Source organism: Haliotis rufescens, unplaced genomic scaffold (assembly GCF_023055435.1).
Source record: "Haliotis rufescens isolate VD_foot unplaced genomic scaffold, xgHalRufe1.0.p SCAF_115, whole genome shotgun sequence".
In the NCBI taxonomy this organism is placed as follows: domain Eukaryota; kingdom Metazoa; phylum Mollusca; class Gastropoda; order Lepetellida; family Haliotidae; genus Haliotis; species Haliotis rufescens.
Window position 1 is genome coordinate 807,401 of NW_025963797.1, and position 23,133 is coordinate 830,533.

General features: G+C 40.1%; 2 protein-coding genes across 2 annotated transcripts in view; both read left to right on the plus strand.

The window, feature by feature from the left end:
- Window positions 1-12,609, plus strand: LOC125378179 (multiple epidermal growth factor-like domains protein 10). The gene is made up of 4 exons (XM_048393147.1): window positions 1-153; window positions 10,087-10,146; window positions 10,767-11,048; window positions 11,475-12,609. The coding sequence occupies exons 1-4, from the start codon at window positions 81-83 to the stop codon at window positions 11,795-11,797; spliced, it is 738 nt and encodes a 245-aa protein (XP_048249104.1). The 5' UTR covers window positions 1-80; the 3' UTR covers window positions 11,798-12,609.
- The window catches only part of LOC124140485, a 14,989-nt gene continuing 4,186 nt past the window's right edge, over window positions 12,331-23,133 (plus strand). The window contains exons 1-3 of the mRNA XM_048393158.1: window positions 12,331-12,523; window positions 21,685-21,909; window positions 22,001-22,141. Coding sequence (XP_048249115.1) covers window positions 12,331-12,523; window positions 21,685-21,909; window positions 22,001-22,141 — 559 coding nt within the window. The remainder of the gene's footprint in view (window positions 12,524-21,684; window positions 21,910-22,000; window positions 22,142-23,133) is intronic.

Here is a 23,133-nt window from a genome sequence, read left to right on the forward strand (position 1 = left end):
AGCTTTGACTAAAGATGAATCATAAATCATAAATGTCCTCTTGACGTGTGCACCGGGATTGAACCAACTGTACCCGTAGCATGTTGTGTCATATCTCCGGCAGTGTGAAGGAAAAGGGGGGGACATCATCAACGACAGTGAAGCATATATCCGGTAAGTACAGTATATAATCATTACTTTGACACACAAACGTTACTTCATCACGTCTCGTCTTCTAACACGGGGCTTGGGACATGTACAGGAACAGGGATGTACTGGATTTACAAAGTGGCTAACATTTACATCTCGAGACCGAAGGAAAAGCAGGGATCAGCACTGTTTATAATGTGCTTAATGAACTTACGACTGCTCTCGATCGGTCGATCTTCATGGCACGGTGTTCTCCGTAATATATTTATTGAAATGTATGGGGGTTTTTTCCCCTTTGACCCCACCTTAAGTGTATTTGCGCATTCGGGGTGATGCATATCAGCGCTGGATTTGAGTTTATGCTGCAAATGATATACCTCAAAACATCGACATATACAAGCAAAAACAAAATCCTGTGAACCATAAACAATCACATTAAATTAATTTTGCCTTTTGGTTTTCAGAATCATGCATTGTAAACATTTCCCATGATTACCCACATTCATCACATCCTCAGTACACGTGGGAGTCAAAATATAAACCAGGAGATAATAGTTAAAATGTTTTAAGTGTGAAAAGCATCTTAGTGGAGGGCCACATCTGAGCGGTCAGTCCTCATCACAGATGAGCCCAGGTTTCATGTTGGCAGCATTTGGTGGTATTCAGCGTCTTTGTAGGCGTCAGATGGGGAGTGTTAAGTAATCAATGTGACAGTTTAACAATACAAATGTTACGCGACCGAAAGAGTGGTCACACTTTTTTTCATAAATTAGCCCCCTTGTCCTGTAACCTGAAATTGACCAACATTGTTTGATAGGAATATACAGTAAATTACGGCTAAAGCGAACTCAAAGGGACCACAAATTTTAGTTCGTTTTAACTGTAGTTCGTAATAAGCATATATACAACATATATACAGCAAATGGCAGGGACCTAAAAAACAGTTTGTTATATCCGCCAGTTCGTTATAAGCGTGTTCGTTATACACCTAGTTTGATGTATAAACAAGTGCCCGCGTCTGTCTATGGCCTTTTGTGTTGTTCGTACATTTACAGTGAGTGAGTTGTGTTTCACGCAGCGTGTCAGCTGAATGTGGGAGAAAAGTCCGAAGTGATGCAGGTCTTCGACGTTTACCACTTCGGTGAAACCCATGAGCACGGGTATGGTGCTGACAAACCTAGAAACATAATCGGGGCGAACCGGGACTCGAACCCACAATCATAGGTTTCTGGCGTGCCCAAGGGACGCAACTCTGCACAGCCAATCACGGCGCCTTAGACGACTGGGCCACCCGTGCCCCCGTACATTTACAATGTGTTACCCGTTTGACCTCTCATAATGTATAATATGGTAACTGATGTTAATAATAGCTACTGCCAATTTTTATCTCTAACGGGTTACATTTGGAATTATGCCAATGTATTAAAATCGGTTTCAGCATCAGTAAAGTTATCAAACTGCAAAGACTATATAGGAAATAGAGTGTCGTATAAAATACATCCTGTCTGGCTGAACTTTGTCCTTCTGAATGAATAATAGATAACATATTGTCAGTGCACGTCGATTCAAGTATAGAATTTCGCGACTCGGATAACACTCTCCGTTATTAAGAGCAAGTGATTTAAGAAATCGCAATGGGTCACTGGAAAAGTCATGTCACCAGACTTTGCATATCATGCCGCCTGAAAACTCGGAACGAGTAGACTTGCCCAGAGGGGTGGAAGGTTTTAAGCAATAAACGAAAAGATATAGAAACACAAACGATTGTAATTTATATATATTTGTTTATTAATATCCATTATTGCTGTAACCAGCCTGTAATATTGATGATGGTATTTGTGATAGTACCCGATCTTGTTCCCTGACTGTAGCTACCCGTGAACCCCACACACAGTAGGCTACGACCACACTGTATTCTCGGGGAATACGCCCGACGCGGAAAACCGAGAAGTTTCGCAACACTGTGACGGTGTGCTTTGTTGTTGAAATACTGATGTGATAGGTTTTGGTTCTTGTTGAGGAAGTGCAGCGTCAGCATTCGACGGTATGAATTTGAGCTGGAGAGAGGTGGGCAGGTGCGGAGTTGGGGCAGTGGGGTGGGGTGGGGTGTGGTGTGGTGGGGTGGGGTGGGGTGGCGTCGGATGGTGTCCGGTGGAGGCCAAGGAGTGCTTTGATGAGGTAGAGAGGTGCGGGGTTGAAAGAGAAGGTGTATGGGATTGATTGTGGTGTAGCTTATTGAAAGGGAGGGTGGTAAGTGGGATTGATTGTAGTGTTGCTGATTGATAGGGAGGGTGGTAAGTGGGATTGAATGTGTTGTAGCTGATTGAGAGGGAGGGTGGTAAGTGGGATTGATTGTGGTGTTGCTGATTGAGAGGGAGGGTGGTAAGTGGGATTGAATGTGGTGTTGCTGATTAAGAGGGAGGGTGGCAAGTGGGATTGGATGTGGAGTTGCTGATTGAGAGGGAGGGTGGTAAGTGGGATTGATTGTGGTGTTGCTGATTGAGAGGGAGGGTGGCAAGGGGGATTGAATGTGGTGTAGCTGACTGAGAGGGAGGGCGGTAAGTGGGATTGATTGTGGTGTTGCTGATTGAGAGGGAGGGTGGCAAGTGGGATTGAATGTGGAGTTGCTGATTGAGAGGGAGGGTGGTAAGTGGGATTGAATGTAGAGTTGCTGATTGAGAGGGAGGGTGGTAAGTGGGATTGAATGTGTTGTAGCTGATTGAGAGGGAGGGTGGTAAGTGGGATTGAATGTGGTGTTGCTGATTGAGAGGGAGGGTGGTAAGTGGGATTGAATGTGGTGTTGCTGATTAAGAGGGAGGGTGGTAAGTGGGATTGAATGTAGAGTTGCTAATTGAGAGGGAGGGTGGTAAGTGGGATTGAATGTAGAGTTGCTGATTGAGAGGGAGGGTGGTAAGTGGGATTGAATGTAGAGTTGCTGATTGAGAGGGAGGGTGGTAAGTGGGATTGAGTGTGGTGTTGCTGATTGAGAGGGAGGGTGGTGAGTGGGATTCAATGTGGTGCAGCTGATTGAGCGGGAGGGTGGTAAGTGGGATTGATTGTGAAGTTGCTGATTGAGAGGGAGGGTGGTAAGTGGGATTGAATGTGGTGCAGCTGATTGAGAGGGAGGGTGGTAAGTGGGATTGAATGTGGAGTTGCTGATTGAGAGGGAGGGTGGTAAGTGGGATTGAATGTGGAGTTGCTGATTGAGAGGGAGGGTGGTAAGTGGGATTGAATGTGGTGTAGCGGATTGAGAGGGAGGGTGGTAAGTGGGATTGAATGTGGAGTTGCTGATTGAGAGGGAGGGTGGTAAGTGGGATTGAATGTGGAGTTGCTGATTGAGAGGGAGGGTGGTAAGTGGGATTGAATGTGGAGTTGCTGATTGAGAGGGAGGGTGGTAAGTGGGATTGAATGTGGAGTTGCTGATTGAGAGGGAGGGTGGTAAGTGGGATTGAGAGGGTGAGATGCAGTTGTTGAGAGGTTAAGGCGTGATATTGAGAGGGTGAGGTGCAGGGTTGAGAGCTTGATGTGTGGGATTGAGAGGATGAGGTGCCGGTTTGAGAGGGTGAAGTGAGGACTACAATGGAATCTTTTTCCTCCAAAAATTACATACTGCCCAAGGGCAAGCTCATGACACTGCAGCAGGAGCTGACAACATCCACTATAAGTTCCTAAAATATATACATGGAGTTCATGGTCTACAATTGCTTAGTCTGGTACTTTGAGGCAAATAACGTTCCTGAGTGACACCCAGTGTTACAAAAACAAACAGATGGCACAGTGATCATCAGCTGCGTCTAGACTCATTTTTTAGAAATTCCATTGAGAATCAACATCCTGTATAAATAATTTTCGACCTTAAACAAGCATATGATATAACGTGGACACATGGTATTTTTAAAAAAAAGATTTCCTTGAATTTGAATCGAGGGGCTGTTTAAAAAAAAATCAAGTGCGAATAGGGTCTACCCTGTTTGATCACTTCGTAAAAATATGTTTGTGATAGAAAAACAGCTACAACTATGTCTCAACTTTGTCACACACACACTCACTCACTCACTCACTCACTCACTCACTCACTCACTCACTCACTCACTCACTCACTCACTCACTCACTCACTCACTCACTCACTCACTCAAATTAACTCTTAATCTATACAAACTATTTTGTCCAGAGGCCTTATCGACAACACAATATAAACATGTCTGTCATGTAGTGTATCACATCAGCGATAATGCGAGAGAGGGAAACATTTACTTTGCCGTGTGAGAGTAGGTCAAGTAGAGTGAAGGTCAACAGAATACTGCTTGCGTGTTTTGCAATGGCATCATACGCCCACAAACGAACTCACTACACACTACAAAGGAACATCACTTGAATGTTGTCTGTTGTGGTCAGCACTATTTGTATGATCGTGAAAAGGTACCATATGTTGGTGTATGAAAGACGCCAGGGTGTTTACAGCACTTGTTATGAATAAAAAGTATTGATACGTAATGTGTATGAGTAATCGAAACTATTGACATTTTTCAAATGTTAAAATCATGTATGATGTTCTATTTTCTATATTAAGGATGCTGATCATATCCGATGGTACATTAATACAAGTGACAAGAAACGTATGCGCGTCTCCTGTGGTTGATGGGGTATACGTGATGGCTCAGAATGATTCCGAATATAGATGTCACACTCACACAATTATGCTAAAAAACACACGTCACTTCGGTATCAGTGGGCCCGTGAAGATCCGGGTTAGAATAGGTCTTAAGCAATCCATGCTTGCCGTAGAAGGCGACTGTGCTTCTCGTAAGAGGCAACTAACGGGACCGGGTGTCAGGCTCACTGACTTGGTTAATGCATGTACTCCTATCCCAATTGCGTTTCTGGATTGTCTGGTCCAGACTCGATTATTTACATACCGCCGTCATATAGCTGGAATATTCCTGAACAACAAACAAACAAACAAATGATATCAGTAACATTTTGAAGCGTCTGTAGTGACAATGAAGACGATATTGACTGATCGATGAAACACATCTTATTCGTTCAACGTACCATATCAGTAACGATACTAGTACTTTTCTCAAAACAACAACAAGATCAACAAATGGGAGATAAAAAATGTATCAAATGCATCTAGAACACATTTCGTGTGAGTGTTCCTGAACAAGAACAACTGTACGCTTGATGTAGACATTTTGATCTACTATTTCCTGTCCAGTGTCACTCAACTGGTGATATGTAGTTGACAGCTGTTCCGGGGTCACCAACACTGCTATCACGCACTGGACGGGCGTGTGGTGGACCTCCTGGGACGTGACCTGCGGCAGGGAAGCAGTCTGCCAAAACAGGCATTGCAGAATCCCTTCCTTGTCCTTGGTTGATGGATGGTGGTTCGCTTCTGTTGATGTCGTCTGCTAGAATTTCACAATACCCATGGTACTCAACTGCATGACTGTCTTTGTATCCACGCACAATGTTTACTACAGGGTTGTCGGCCTGGATGCCCCTGCTGTGAGAATATATAGTATAAATACTTACAGCATGTGGACCATACAGGAATGTCACGCGCAAAGTAATGTTTACAAGATGAACCAATTCGTTTTTAATATGTTCGTATTAATCCTGATCAGTTGCCATATCGCACATAATGATTGTCAAACTCCTTTATCAGAAACCAGATTCATTTATCTTATCACCGTAACATTTTACATTTATAAAAAAATTACCAATATTTTTATTGTACAATCGTAGTTTGTAGAAGTCATAGCGCTGAAGTAAACATCCATTTAGAAAATTTGAAAAAAAACAACATGTTATAGATTTTCATTTCAGATATTTACTAAATAACATCTTAAGCAATATCTATGTAAAGTCATTTAAGTTTTTTTTCAGATTTAATTCAGTGCCAGTTGTATGTGTAAATCGTCAATGCCGTAATATACTGACTGTTTTAGTCCTGTGATCTTATCGGTAATATCCCAACCGAGTTGAACACATTTATTGTTACAATAATATCTGTTGTTTATGTTTTGACAATATTTAACAGGGACGCTGTTGTTTTACAATCGGCGGTTTGGGCACTACAAACGCTACCTGGGGACGGGGACAATGGGATATGCCTTGGAACACAGAGCTATCTCATTGCTTCTGTAATGATCTTACCGTTCAATTCCCAAGGATTTCCGAAAGTGATAGCACACTGCCAGTAAGATCATTAATATTAGAAGTGATGCTGCTGTTGGTAGTCCTATTTTCATAGCGACAGTAACTTGCGTTTTCCAATCTGAAAGATATAAATACCCGTGCGTTTCTTTACCAACATGATTTTGATATTTCAATTTAAGTAAATGAAAATCCAGCACAGAACATTGCTATTCTTTTGATCGTTCTCGAGTTTTGGGAATATATGTATGTGACATATTCAAAACCTGGATTCATCTATGAACAGTAAACTGTCCCACAGTTGCCTTCTAAACCCCTGATGCTGCCTGATGTTGACGTGGCAAGACAATTGGGTGTATCGTTGGACAGTGGGGCCGGATGTTGTGCTACCTCAACCGTTAAAGGGACCAAAACTAGGGAACAAAATGCTCCCAACAAACACGTACTCATCCAAATCGTGCGTCGTGCAGTAAAATGCACGTGCAAATTGGGAATGATTACCTTAAAGTCGAGGATATGACATAATGAATATGTATTGAAAGTATTACTTTAGTTCAGAATTTAAGTTTTTTGGGAACTTCATTTGAAGAAAAGTTACTTTTCCCTGATATCATGTTAAAACGAAGTTCGAGAAATATCCCATCAATATATTATAATGATAATCCATAATGGCATATTTGATCCGTTCCACCAGGCAACTCTTCAAGAAATACTTTTGATGACAATGGGTCAATCACTGGATCAGTGTACATCAATCACTTGATGAGTTGCACCCGCAGAATGTTTGATAATACAACTATTGAAAACCGTGACAACAAATTTAGACTTACCTTTATGGGAGCATAGTGAACCAGACCAGCCATCTTTACATCCATAGATGCAATCTCCAGTCTTCTCGTTGCACTCAGAAATATCAGATGTTTTGTTGACATGGGTGTGGTTGGCCCGACAGTTTTTACTGCAATTCTTACTACAAAAGATGCCCTGAAATCCAGGTACACATCCATGGAGACATCCAAAGTCACATGGTTCCTTGCAGCGGTCACATGAATACTCACAGTTCAGGCCGAAATATGGCGGATGACACTCCGTGCATGTTCCTGATCTCTTGTTGCACGATCTACATCTACCTGAACACGTCTTGCAGTCAGTGCCGTAGTATCCATCAATGCATCCAGACACACAGGAGGAGCCCAGCTGACAATATCCTCCATCACAACCACCTGGACAAGCCATACATTCACTGACTGAACTGTCACATGGTATGAGGCACCTACTTCCTTGGTATCCAGGTGCACATCCTTCGGTACAGACGCCAATGCCAATCGTTGACGTGTGGCACATGCCTTTTTTGCACTCCTTGCTGCAAACGGAGCTGCACTTCAGGTCGAAATATCCAAGGTCACACTCTTTGAGGCAATGTCCCGTCTTGTTATCACAGTCTGAGCAGTGCTGCCCTTCTCCGCATGGTGCAGCTGGAAGAGATTTGTTAATAAATAGTGTCCATATGTACCTGTGAAGGTTATGTCAATAGCCGTGATGTAATGTAAACAATACCATAAACTAATAACATTGTTATGCTAACCCGGATATTGTATTTACTGGATTTACCTTGTATGGACATAACAATGCCAGCGATTGCCAACAGCTCCAAAACAACCATTATTTTCTTCTATGTGCAATAAGACACAAACCAAGGCACAGGGGAATAAGGTAGCCTATAAACACTGTGCAACTGGACACACCAACATCAGTGAAGTGACCTAATATCTGTGTTCAGTTTCAAGAAATACGGGTTTTAATTTTGTGCCGACTTTCATATTCCATGTCACCAGGAAAACAACACAGCTTGTTTCGGTGATCATTCGAGTGCAGCAGGAAGCATTTACTCGCAGTATTTAGTAAACATAACTTGAGTGAAAAGCTGTTTTGTTTTGACGTATGTATAGTTTCAGTTGAGACTAAATGAAGTCCCCATGTAGGGCACTGAGGATCGGGTGATCAGGCTCTGAGATGTGGCGTACGTCACTTGCATGGAATGTTTCTCATGTTGTTGACGTTGTGAGATAGCTACACAGTAAATGGAAAAGAACAATGAAGAACAACGATAAAACATTGTACTATCATGACATCATTTCCGGAGATTTGAATGACGTCATATACTGTAAAGCTTGAAATGAATGCTTCTCCAAATTAATACGACTGCTGACCCCCAAAATGCGACAAAATATCAATGCGACTCCCCGCACTCAATCACCAGCACATATCTTTACCTTTATCCAAATTTATCTTGATCCAATCAAACATCAAATAGCACCACCTATTAGCCCACAAGTAAAAACAATAAACAAAAACAACAGACGGTTTATATGGTTATTCTGTTGACTTGAATTAAGGAAGTTCAAAGGCTATAAAATAATTGAGCCAGCAACAGTTCACTGACTGGAATGCGGATAAGGTGCCAACAAACTTGAAGGCAGATGACAAGACAAAGGCTGTATATCTGAGGAGTGTGATGAAGCCTATCAGTGCGTGCTGGGTTGTGATGGCTTTTTACGAAGTGTTGCGTTGGTGGCGTCTGTCTGGACTGCTATGGTGGTCAATGATGCCCAGTTTGACACGAGTGGTGATAACCCCAGCAGTGCTAACTCACGGGATGCCTATTGTGTAATTGCTATTATTTGAATGACATTGTTTGCCACTTGTCGTAAATGCTGCTCAGTAAACCGTGTTTGTGTTTATATCCAAGTTGGTATTTCCGCTTTTCAAAGAGTGCAGTGAGGCACTTATTGTTCACGCTCACGTTCATTCTAAGATTTACTGTTTTGGAAGCTTTTAGATCGGTTCGCAGATATACCCAGTGGCCGAACGATCGCATCAAAACGTAGGATATACATGGCAATTGGTAACAGGGGAAAAGGTACAGATAATCGGCCTGAAGATCGTAAGAATGTGCGGGAAATTACATATTTAAAATGGTTTTGTCCGAATTTTCCGAGGTTGGATTTTATTCAGGCAGTCATTCTTATAAACATCTTGCAGATTTTGTCAACATCCATAAAGAGGTTGTACATTATGTTGACATCTCAAATAAGAAATAAACGACACCCAGGACGACGTCTACTGAACACCAGTCAAAACAGGATGCTAACTGTTGTAACTGACGCCCCACAATCAACCAGGTGGCATTCCTAAGTGACATGTTTTCAATGCTCTCATTTTGCATGTAGTGAAGTCAAACTTCCTGTTTTTTATCGTTGAATAACAAGCTGTGTGTGCCCTTGGTCTTACTGACGGCCATTCATTCATAAGGTTTAATTTGTGTTTGTAAAAAAATCTTGCTATATCTCTAATAAACATGGCTTATTATTTGGCCCATCTCCGTGTGGGGATTTTGGGGTACAATAAGGCCCCAAGACCACTCCTTGCCATAGTAGGCAACTAAATCAATCGTGTGGACATGATTTGATTAATTGCTGTTGTCGTATCGTTGTTTATTTCGTTTTTATTTACAGGCCCCGGTCAAATAGCTGGATCATTGCTGTCAAATAACAAACACACATTTCAGCTTTGCATGATGGTTAAATGTCAGATGATGTACGGATTTAGCTGTCCATTAATACATATGGTTTGATGCAGATTGTGTGTCCTTGCACAAAGAACGACATGACGTTTGGTAGGACACATATTTACATAGTATTATATTATTAATCAAAATCACACATTTTATCAGGATTGTCAATTTCTGCACAGCTCCATGTTTTTCAAGTTTCTGTAAATATATTTTCTAACAGGTATTGTAACAGCCAGACAACTATCAAAGATGTGGCCACAACTAGTTCTGTTGTTTATCAGTGAGTACATTTACAATTATTTGACATATCTTTGTTATCACCTTTCAATGATCGACCAATTGATCAATGATGACTGACACTTGCAATCGCCACTGGCTCATGAACAACTTTGGAAATCTCACCTCTCACGTTTATGTCTCGGCCATTTTTGACGTCAAGTACTTTGTGAACATGTATTGTGACTTGCTGTCACATGGACTAACTTACTGATGCAGCGATGTAAGACACCTTTTTCATTAAATGGTATTATTTGGATCTAGTTGTTGTAACAAAACTGGGAAAACGTGTTGACTGGTTGGTTGGTAGGTTGTTGTATGTCTGTCAGTGTGAACATGAAGTCACGTATACTTCACGAAACTGTGTAATACGTACATCGAGGTATACACTAGTGATATAAACAATTATAAGCATTTATTGAGGGTTTAAAATACTGATGGTGTGTCTTTAAATATTCACTCATTCACTCACTTATTGAGGGTAAAACATTGTATGAACAAGTTCCGACGTTTCACAGTTTGGCCACCACTCTCAGAAAGTCCATACTCCAATGAACTCACACAAAGTGAAGGTAAATTCTTCGTAGTCTGATATATAATATATCACGTATAATCCTATTCCAGCATCACAAGCCCATGGTCAGCAATGTTCCTGGGGAATATATGGCGAGAACTGCGACAAGAACTGCCCTTTGACCTGCAACACTGATCCTGTAAAGAACCTTCGCCACTGTCAAAAGTACACTGGGAAGTGTTCTGAGGGATGCGTGCCAGGCCATCATGGCGATCAGTGTAATATTCTTTGCAGCGGAGGCTGTCTGCACAAAACCTGCAATCAGGGAAATGGACAATGCACAATAGGCTGCAGTGGTACATACAGTGGGGATTATTGCAACATCACTTCAGGTATGGTGGTAGTGGAGTGCTTAAATTTGTGAAGATAATTGACATATTTTGAAATCAGGAAACATATCACATTATTTCACAAAGCCAAAGTTAGAAATACGTGATACACTCGATTATGCAGATTTCATATTTTAAGCTCCAAAAAAGATCCGAATGCATGATTCTAAAATGTCATGGGAGGACTGTGTTGGTAGAGGCAAGTGGAAATATTGACAGTAGCGGAAAACCTCGCCCATGTGAACACTAACAAGGTGACTGTCGTTCATTTACCGATGAAAGTAAGTATGTCACGTGCTTACGCTGTCAATCGAGCGGAGACATACAGAACAACTTTAGGGGAATTCCCCGATTTATAAAATATACATAAATATATGGTAAATTCTTTGTTGTCTGATATATAATATGTCACGTATAATCCTATTCCAGCATCACAAGCCCATGGTGGTCAGCAATGTTCCTGGGGAATATATGGCGAGAACTGCGACAAGAACTGCCCTTTGACTTGTAACTCTGATCCTGTAAGGAACCTTCGCCACTGTCAAAAGTACACTGGGATGTGTTCTGAGGGATGCGTTCCTGGACATCATGGCGATCTGTGTGATATTCTTTGCAGCGGAGGCTGTCTGCACAAAACCTGCAATCAGGGAAATGGACAATGCACAATAGGCTGCAGTGGTACATACAGAGGGGATTATTGCAACATCACTTCAGGTATGGTAGTAGTGGAGTGCTTTATTTTGATAAAATAATTGACATATTTGGAAATACAAGAAACATAACACATTATTTCACAAAGCCAAAGTTAGAAATACGTGATACACTCGATTATGCAGATTTCATATTTTAAGCACCAAACCAGATCCGAATGCGGAGACATACATAACAACTTTAGGAGACATCGATTAAGACTATGAATGGTTCAAACTTTCCAGCCAGACAGATCATGTGTATGTCGGGTTACCCGAATGAAGCGTCCATGCAAGGCTATAACAGAGAATGGTTGACTTACCAAAAGAAATCACTGAGCACCACATTGTCGTGTATTGCTTCTGGAAATACAACCGCGCCGCCTCAAACAGTCATCAGCAGCAGTAGTATGACTCAAACACACAACCAAAGAAATGTATTTACTATGGGGTAAATACGGTAACGAATGTGATTTGAAGAAGGCTGTGCACGTGAAAGCGGTGGCGTCACGTGCTTAAGGTGCAGAGGAGAGGGCAAGAAACACCACTCGAGGCCTTCACGTCACACAGGCGAGCTGTTGTCTTCTTTGTTCGGAATGGATTCACCACAGCAGGAAAATCTTGACTCCATTGAAGAACTACACATTCCTGGTCAACCTAACAAAGCACAGGATTCTGTTGAAGGACTTGCAGACAGATCTACAGCCGGTTGGGCAGTAGTCTCGGAGTTGGAAGGGGATGAGTTGGCTTCAAACTCGGATGAAGAGAGACGTTTCGAGAGAGCAGAAAGTAAGGCACAGCGCAGAAAGCGCCCTACTTCTTTCAATTCCCGTGGTAGAGGTTATAGTCCTTATCCTTCTGCAACTTTCCCCAATCCTAACAGCCACAGCAAAAAAAATGCAGTTTCCGGTATCCGGATACCTGCCGGATACCACCGGACACTTACCCAAAACGCGTCCGGGTATCCGGTGGCAGATACCTTGCCGGATACCAGATCCGTGGTATCCGGCATGGACACCTCACCTGAAAGTATGCCACCTGGAATCCGGGTATCCGGCACCGGATACCTCACCGGATACCTCAATCTGGGTGTCCAAGGATCCGCACCGGATACCAAGAATCCGGCACCGGATACCTCATTCTGAGTTTCCAAAAACATGTCACAATTTGGGGGTGCATTTTGTTCAATTAAGTGTGAAACACCTAAATATATATTGGAAACTAACCATAAAAATTGAACATTGCTGAAGGTATCCGGCAGGTATCCGGCAGGTATCCGGATGCAATTTTTCGAGATGTCTTATTTCTGGTAAATAATGTTAGCCTGGGCATATCAGATAGCTGTAGTAATATTCTGTGTCATTTTAGTTGTAAATATCCCCTTAAAGTTGAGATCTATGGGCATGTACTTTTGGAGAAGACAATTTTTTTCAATTTCATCTATAATTCTTTTTAGATGTTAAGCTGTTTAATGAACAAACATCAGTTCTAATACATGTATGATGATATCCTTAAATTTCATGTTCAGACTTCCAGATTATTCTGAGTGAAAGTATAAACTCATCGACTGTGTGCTCACTTGGGCCTTTGGTCCTAGTGAGATGATAATATGATTATTTGTAAAGGTACAAGTACTTGTTATGAGCATACCAGCTTCATTTAAGTTTGAAACACAATATGCCTCACTCTGAGGGTGACATGTACCAGATTTCATCACACTACAGAGAGCTGTTCCTCAGTTACTGTGAACATTTTTACTGAAAGACATTGAAAGCTAATTTGACCTTCAATATCAGTTGCGACTATTTCAAAAACAATTGTAAAGTGCTTCATTCAGTGTAATATTGACAAACATATGACAATGATATACAACTATGTGTATAAGAGTTATTTAGACTTCTGCAGGAAAAGGCACATTAGAGAACAAGAGTCATCAGAAAGATGACATATCCCCCCGGCAGCTGTCTGTAAAGTAACCACTAGTGCATTTCTGTATGTAATGAGTCAACAGTTGAATGTTCTTTAAGAAGCATACATTGTTTACCCACAAAAGATCCACCATGGTCGCATCCATATGAATGCCAAGTTTCGATCAAATACATTGAATGTTTTTCGAATTCTGCCCCAGAAATGAACCTCATCCCCAATTGAGTCTATGTCCAACTTCATTCCATAAAAAAAATTAAAAAATAAAAATTAGAAAAATCCCAAAATTTGAAAGGCACCACTTCAGCATGTGCATGATAGCTTTGCCAAGTTTCGATCAAATACACTGAATGGTTTTCGAATTCTGCCCCGGAAACGAACCCCATCCCCAATTGAGTCTATGTCCAACTTCATTCCATAAAAATTTAAAAAAATAAAAATTAGAAAAATCCCAAAATATCAAAAGGCACCACTTCAGTATGTGCCTGATAAGAGTTGCCAAGTTTCGATCAAATACACTGAATGGTTTGGGAATCCTGCCCCGGAAAAGGAAATGATTACGGACGGACAGACGGACAGACAGGCTGATCACTATATCCCCCGTATTATATGCCGGGGGATAAAAAGTAAGTGTATGACCTGTTGCCAACTTCTATCCCTGCCCTAAGGAAGAGTTTGGCCATTAACAATTTTTTTGTCTGGCTGTGACATTGACCTTTGACATAGCAGATCAATGTGTTATTCCAAAGATGTCCGAGCAATGCATGGGTTTATACGATAACTGTGGCTATCAAACTGAGGCAAAATATTGGAAAATCCCCATTTACACAGCTGGCTAAAGAAACAAACAACAAACAAATTATCAATTTCTTTTATTTATATGCATATATCACACATTGAACAGTGTTCACATAATGGTTCCTGATGCAGTATGCACTTTCCTCCCATTCTTCAATACTCATAACAGAGCGGGATAACTGTTCGCTTGAAAGCATCAGCAGACCATGCTCACCAGTTCAGAGTTACTTGCCCTCAAACATCCTTTTCCTTCTATATTGCCATGGAAAAACAGGAACCAGGATGAGGGGAGGCCAGATGGGCTCTATCCCTGTTGCATTGTGTTAGTAGAATTGTGAACATTCTATTTGGTGTTTGGGTCCACATTTATAGACAAGTAGTCGCAAACATCATTCCTTTCAAGTGATTACCACATGGCCAAAGACAATAATTTCTTCAACGTCCTTGAAGGGTCCCACTCCGACTTGGCATTGGTTGGTCTTCTCACATTAGCCTGACCACCCTTTGTGAGTGTGTCCCAGTGTCAATTGGCATATAACTTCTCGGTAGGCTCCCATTGAAATAACAGGACTCTCCTCATCGCTGTCTGCCAATCACTTCGGATATCTTGAAGGGTCCTTCCAGACTGTCAACCTGTCATCCGGGTATCTCAAGCTGGACTTCAGTTTCTGCAAAATTATGTATAAAGATTGTAGCAAAAGAAAAGAATTGTTGCAACATGTACTTACAGATAAAAGGCAGCAAATTCACTTAATTTATCATCTTTGAGTTTAGTTATACACCAAACATTTGAGATATATATTGTTCCATGCTGATGAGTTGAAACAATCATTAACTGACATCTCTTAAAAATGTTCCTAGCAACCTATGCTTGCCATACAAGCCAAAGTAATAGATGAGGTAGCAAGTGGGCTCATTGAAAGCTCGTAATCGTACCCAATAACGTGGGATGTTGTCCATAACAGTCATCATCGGTGCGTCTGGATCGAGCTCATAACATTAATCTCTGGTTTGTCTAGTTGAGATTTGAGATTTGATTAATTTATAATCCTTGTCATTTAGCCGAACTATTGCTGGATGTTGTGTTAAATGAGTGAATTGGGTTTAACGCCTCTTTGAACAGTATTCCAGTTATATCACGGCATGTAAGCTTGATGTGGGAAGAAAGCCCGAAGTGATGCAGGTCTTACATGTTTACCACTTTGATGAAACCCACAAGCAAGTGTATGATGCTACCCTCGATTCAAACCCACGACCATCGGTTTCTGTCAAGCCCAAGAGATGCAACTATGCACAGCAAGTTGTAGTGTCTTTGATAATTAGGCCATCCATGCCAACAGGTGATAAAGAACAAGCAAACTGAAGAAATATTTGCAGAATAGCTACATGAACATGATGAACCAAACAGAATAATTTCAAATATTTACCACTCACTGCTACTCTTCTCTTGTTCCTCATTGCTTCCCTTTTTCCATTGATGCTGTGCAGATGACTGACTCATTCATTCATCCAGACATTCTGCAAACATAAGTAGCATTCACATTAGAGAAATGTCCAAACTGTACATGCTGTACATTGAATTCAATTGAAAAGGCCTCAGTTGAGTTTCCAACTTAGAACTGTCCTTATTAAAATATTTCATCCCAAACATTCAGAGATAAAACATAACCCCATATTTAACAACTGTCAAACAATTATTTGACAACAAAGCCAGGGTCATTCAACATACACTTTACATAAGGAATCACTTGTTGCAAAAAAGATCCTCGCCAAGGTCAGAGTCATTCCATGAAATATTGAATGATTAAGTTATGAAGCTTATACAAAACAAGGACATAACAGTGTAATTATAACAATATCCTAAGCGTAAAAAAAATAAAGTCTTTGGTGGCCATTATTGTAAATTATAATCTGTATTAGCATCCCACGAAAGTTTAGAGTTAATAATCGTTCCTAGATCTTGGTACTTTTCTTCATTATCTATAAAAAAGCGGATCTAATTTGGATCATCTTGTTTTGACCACAAATCCATTACGCCCCTTATGCTAACCAACAGTTGACCATTATACTAAAAAAAGGACCCTTGGCGTTTACGGTAAAGTATGTAGAGCAGGAAAATATCTACATCAATCCGTTCCATAAGATCTCTGCACAGAAATCATAAGGCCTCGAAGCCCTGCTACGTACCTGGCAATACCAATCGCCTTTCCAAATACTGTTGATTTCCGCGTTGTGGATGGCTGAGAGGAACTTCGGCCGGCATTTCCGTGGTGGAGGTGAATGAGAACAATGTATCGATACACGAGGTAAGCTTATCGTAATCAAGAATCACAGTGTATATCGATACACGAGGTTTGTTTACATCCATGTTCTAAAATGGCGCCCTGGACCGTAGGGGAATATGGGTAAAATGGCTTGTTCCGGGTTAACACTAAGCTGGGCCCCGTCTCTAATATCACATTATTGTTTGGCGCAAGTTGACGACGCGCGTAGGGAGCCGGGAACCAGGTTAACACGACATAAGCTGGTTCCCGGCTCTCTATGCGCGTCGTCAACTTGCGCCAAGCTATATTAGAGACGAGGCCCAGCTTATACACTGAACACGATCGGTCATTTCGTCAAAACTGGCCAAATATTGAGATTGCAGCTGAGGTCATGCTGGCAGCTGAAGTGACACATTAAGGTAAGGAATATGTGAATATTACAATGACCACGTATTAAAGTAATTTACCACATGTAAGCCTGTCACATGTGACACATTAACTTTTATAGCCAACATGTAAGTAAATGTATAATTATATTTTTATATGACAAGTAGCCTGTCTATCATATGTTAGTATTTGCTTATGTATATAATGTAGAAATATGTTTACTTTAACTGGATAATTTGTATGCTAATGTGACTCACTGTCTTATTTCATATACTCCCTGTACTCTGTGAGAATGATTAATAGCCTCAACATATTTTTCCAGATTTGAAGAATCAAGAACAGCTTTAATAACAGGGAAGTTTTGCATCAGAGATCATCGTGAAGTGGAAGATAAGACATTTTAAGGGTATGAACATTTTCACTTGAACTAGTTGAACAATAACCATGATGACAACTTTATCATGGGGGAATTTGTGGTGGTGGGGTAGCCTAGCGGTTGAAGCGTTCACTCTTCGTGCTGAAGACCCAGGTTTGATTCCTGCCACATAGCTGCGATATTGCTGAGTGTGGCGTTAAACATCAAACAAAGCTAACAGCCGCATACTTACTCACGTGGGGATTCCAGGTTGAAGTTAGTCCCCATCAACATGATCAACCTATGCTAGTTGTGAGAGATAACTTAATGGATCGGGTGATCAGGCTCGCTGACTTGGTTGATCCATGTCATTGTATCCCAATTGTGTGGATCGATGCTCATGATGTCAATCACTGGATAGACTGGTCCAGACTTGATTATTTACAGACCGCGGTCATATAGCTGGAATATGGCTGAGTGCAGAGTTAAACAACAAACACCAACATGATTCTACAACCTGCTCTTGTGGATACCATTTTGAAGATCCTACACATAACTTCTTTTCGGGTCTTAACTATTGCAATATGTTCTACTACATGTGTTTTAAACATATATTTTTTTTATAGTGAACTGGATTTGCAAACAAGCCGATGGCTTATCTAAATGATGCTGAAATACAAAATAAGTATTAATAAAATACTAATTCTATACTATTGCAAACTATCAGTTGAGCAATAATGTAATCATCTGATTATAAGTAGATAATGAAGGAGAAGTCCATATTGATTAAATCTACCAGATTCTGAGATAAATGCACGTATTGATTGATTTATTTCAATGTTTTCCTGTACATAATTTTCAACAATTCCATATAACGCTTTCTTATATCATATCCATGCTGTATAATAATACCTATTATTTCTAATAATAGCATAATTTGGACACACAAATAAGTAATGAATGGTATTTTTATAACAGGTCATTTGACATGAATCAGTTTTATGTGAATTTAAATCACTACAAGCTGATCTGAGTCATGAAAGGATATGCCTTCGATTCTGTGAAAATGGAAATGCTAAAACATCTCCCAATATTAACCATGCTATTACAGAATCTGTTCACTTGTTTTTGTATGTAAAATATTTTTGAACGATTACATCCATCTAATGATTGTTGGTATGTGTGATATGCCAGTAGAGGTATATGTGTACAACCATGTGCATACACATAAAAAAATTATGTATGTTTGGCTAGGTATGAATAGGTTGTTTTGTGCGACTTGTATATTAGCATCATCATAGTTTCAACAGACAGTTTATGTATATCAAATGTTAAATGTCTTTGTAGGGAGAATTGCATATCAAAACTCATTATTTTATTACTTATGAGTAGAACTTTTTAAGTATCTGGCATGATACATTTCCTTGGTCCACAGACACATGTTACCAGTAAACTGACTTGATAAGTAGCATAACAGTAAGTGTGGTTGGAAACTAACTAAGCCGTCACTACTCAATTAAGTAATTAACAGACAATTGCAAGTGATAATACCCACCTGACACTAATTGCCCTGTTAATCCCTAATCCACCATGAGTTGACATTGAGCTCATCTTGCTAATGAGCTGTTGTGAGCGTAACGAGATGATAAACATCAAAGGTGGGGCAGGCTTTGATCAAGTGTTCTGTAGAAGAGATTATGTCACTTGTTTAATGTTTATTTAGGATTAGCTAAATCCCTTGATGCGACCAAGACCATACTTGAGATTATCAGACAGTTTGTCTGGATACAACCTGATGTCTCAACTGTACTTATTGGATTCTGCCTTGTAGCAAACTATGTGTGTGACAAGGAATTTGACCACTCTGTGCAGATGCATAACAATGCATAATGAACTTGGGGTATGATTCAATTATGTCACACAAGTCAAAGATAGGTTCCACTGTATTTAGAAACAGACGATAGATGCAATACTGTGTAACTTTATAACAATCAAATGAGTATTCAAATAGGAATACACATATATTTACAATTACCCTTGAACAGTTCCAAAACCAAATAGAACTACTTAAATTATGATTACAGTTGACCAATATATTTGGCAGTTTTTGCCGTTATTGTTAATCTGAATTAAAGATAGGATAAATGATAAAAATATGATAATGCATATCACACACAAGTGTGTATTATACGCAAATAAATAAGTCTTGTATACATTGATTAATTGGAAAGGGTGCTAATTGGGATTGTTCACTAGCCAATATATGAGCAAATATTCCCATGGACGCTTATTAGAGCAAGGCGCTTATTACGTCAAATACTTTAGTTCTGTTTTTATGTATAAGAACCTATTTTATGCAATTTGCATTGCCTTGTTTACCTTTCCTTATGTTTTGATGTAATGCAAACATTTGAGAAAAATTCAGGTGAGCCTGCCTTATGGCACTACAGGAATTGTTTTCAGAAGATCAATTACAATTTTGTATTTTCTGTACAATTTACTGTTTGCTATGGCTTTTTTACATTGGTTAACATGGTTTGGTTAACAGTTGCTTGATAAATTGTCATTACCTTACTCATTGAGAAACCAAATTTTTACCCTTTGTCAATATATGTGTGTTTCCTATATTTTTAATAACAAGCTTTTAAAGATGTTATAAATTGTTTCAGGCACCTGGATTTCACATTGACACCAGATCAGACAAGTCATACAAAGGACTCTCCGGATGATGAATAATCCTCCCCAGAACAACTAACAGGTTCACCTCAGAAAGTGATGATTCTGAATGAATAATGCCACATCAGTGTGATTCTTAATCAAATCTAAAGGAATTAATACCACAGCAGTGAGACTGTTTATGTGGTGTACACTGACGCTGACTTTACAAATCTGAATGACTTTTGTGGTTTACTGCACAAACATAATTGACTTTAGATATTCTTCTACCTTGAAATTCTTCTGAGATTTGACTAATTTGTTTATTTACATAATGGCATTGAAGCACCTGTTTCTGTTTTTGAATGTTCTTGCAAACACCTCTGGTTACTGAACCAATGAAATGTCATAAAATCAATAAATATGATTTTTTATCTTAACAATTTGTGTGTTTTGCTTCTTTAAAGAAATATCATATTGATCATTCATAACATAGGTGCTAACATATATCAAATATACTAATGCCCTGAATGTTTTCCTACAATTAATACAGCTCACTGAACGAAGTTTTTAGTTTCATGTCAGTAGAAAAGTTACATTGATATTTTTATGTACCAGTACTTTATTAGGTGTTTTCTGTGGATGCCATTAGTCTTATGCACCCATTTGGGTTAATGATATTCTGTTTCGAACTTCAATGAAACTGGTCTGTCAAGATGTAACAAGTATTGATACAGTTCCAAAATAAACTTTTAATCTCACCAGGAACAAAGGCCCAAGTGAGCACACAGCCAATGACTTTCATTTTTTTGTCAGACTGAGTATGGTGTTATGCCACTTTATGAGCAAAATTCAAACAATATTATGATGGGTGACACCAAGCAATGTACCGATGTGGTGAATCGAATGCTTCAACCACTAGGCTAGAACAAACTGGGAATATGAAGATGATATGTAAGGATACCATCATACCAGGACTGAATGCTTTTCATTTAATACGCTGAACATCTAAATTGAAATATATATGAAAAATGTTTTCACCAAAAGTACATGCCCATAGATCTCAACTTCAAGGGGATATTTACAACTAAAATAGCACAGAATATTACTACAGCTATCTGCTATGCCCAGGCTAACATTATTTACTAGGAGAAAGACATCTCGAAAAATTGCATCCGGATACCTGCCGGATACCTGCCGGATACCTGCCGGATACCTTCAGCAATGTTCAATTTTCATGGTTAGTTTCCAATATATTTTTAGGTGTTTCACACTTAATTGAACAAAATGCACCCCCCAAATTGTCACATGTTTTTGGAAACTCAGAATGAGGTATCCGGTGCCGGATCCTTGGACACCCAGATTGAGGTATCCGGTGAGGTATCCGGTGCCGGATACCCGGATTCCAGGTGACATACTTTCCGGTGAGGTGTCCATGCCGGATACCACAGATCTGGTATCCGGCAAGGTATCTGCCACCGGATACCCGGACGCGTTTTGGGTAAGTGTCCGGTGGTATCCGGCAGGTATCCGGATACCGGAAACTGCATTTTTTTTGCTGTGAGCGAATTACCCAAACAGGCCCCTCAGGTTCAGCAGAACCAGCCCTTTCGTTTTCAACCCAGGAAAACACCACTTCCAAACCAACAATGCTACTTTTGCGGAGCCTTTGGGCACTGGAGAGCCACATGTCCCCTTGCAGCCGCCCAGAGGTCATCACAGTCAAGTAATTTCAACCCACCACAAGGACTTCAGCCTACAGAGGCCTGCAAAAAGCAGTGATTATTCAGGTAAATCAAAACCACTTTTGAGATATGACATATATATTTGAGTGGCTAATGCGTTACTATCTTGATTGAGATCGTATTACATATGTTTCAGGGGATCAGAACTCAAGCAGAAGTATTAAAAGAAAAACTAACATGGATTTGCCACAGGTCTCCCGTTCAATATCAGAACAGCCTAGTAGTAGGTCACAGCTTGATGTTTCACCCATAGACAAAGTCAAACCTGAAACCAGAGGTATTAGTACTGGTTTTGTACCTGTACCTAGTTATCTTGACAGAACAGATACGTCAGCGAGTAAGCATAACATTAAGGAAAATCTTAAGAGGCACATCTCATTTTGGAAGGATATAGAAGCTCCAGAATTCATCATTAGAACTATTATGAAAGGTTACATCATCCCCTTTGTGGAGTCGCCTCCCTTGTCTATTAGTAAGAACAACGCTTCTGCTGTAAAACATAGCGACTTTGTCTCTGAGGCTATCCAGGATCTCCTGTTAAACAACTGTATTGTTGAAGTCGTAGACTTACCTCAGGTTGTAAATCCCCTATCAGTTTCTATTAATAGCTCTGGTAAGAAAAGGTTGATTTTAGACCTAAGAGTGGTAAACAAATATGTTTGGAAAGAAAAGATAGTCTTTGAGGATTACAAGATTGCTTTGGATTTCGTTAGACCTTGTGGATACATGTACAAGTTTGATCTTAAGTCTGGGTATCACCACATAGATATTCACCCTAGTCAACACACGTTTTTGGGCTTTTCTTGGTCAGTTAAAGGTGTACAGCGTTTTTATTGTTTCACAGTTTTACCTTTTGGTCTAACCTCGGCCCCTTATATATTTACTAAGTGTTTTAGGCCATTAGTTAGATACTGGAGAAAACATTCTGTAGATGTTGTAGTTTACTTAGATGATGGATTTGGGTTTGCTTCGTCTGAAGCCTTAGGCAAGGAGCGATCTGGTTTTGTTAAATCTTCTTTGTGCAGAGCAGGCTTTGTTTGTAACGATCAGAAGTCAGTTTGGGAACCCACAAGACACCTTGAATGGCTCGGGCTGAATTGGAATCTTGACATAGGTGTGATATCTATTCCTTCTAGGAGATTAGATAATGTGAGAAACACATGCGCAGGAGTTTTGGCAGGTTTACCGCAATTCACAGCACGTAACCTGGCTAGTTTAACAGGACAAATTATCTCTCTTTCACCAGTTTATGGGGATGTCTGCAGACTT

Bases quoted from the DNA above. Each gene is read 5' to 3' on its own strand.
- LOC125378179 (XM_048393147.1), top strand. From the start codon at position 81: ATGTTGTGTCATATCTCCGGCAGTGTGAAGGAAAAGGGGGGGACATCA. The intron at 154-10,086 runs GTAAGTACAGTA...ATTTTCTAACAG, and splicing joins GACAGTGAAGCATATATCCG to GTATTGTAACAGCCAGACAA. The intron at 11,049-11,474 runs GTATGGTGGTAG...ATCCTATTCCAG, and splicing joins TTATTGCAACATCACTTCAG to CATCACAAGCCCATGGTGGT.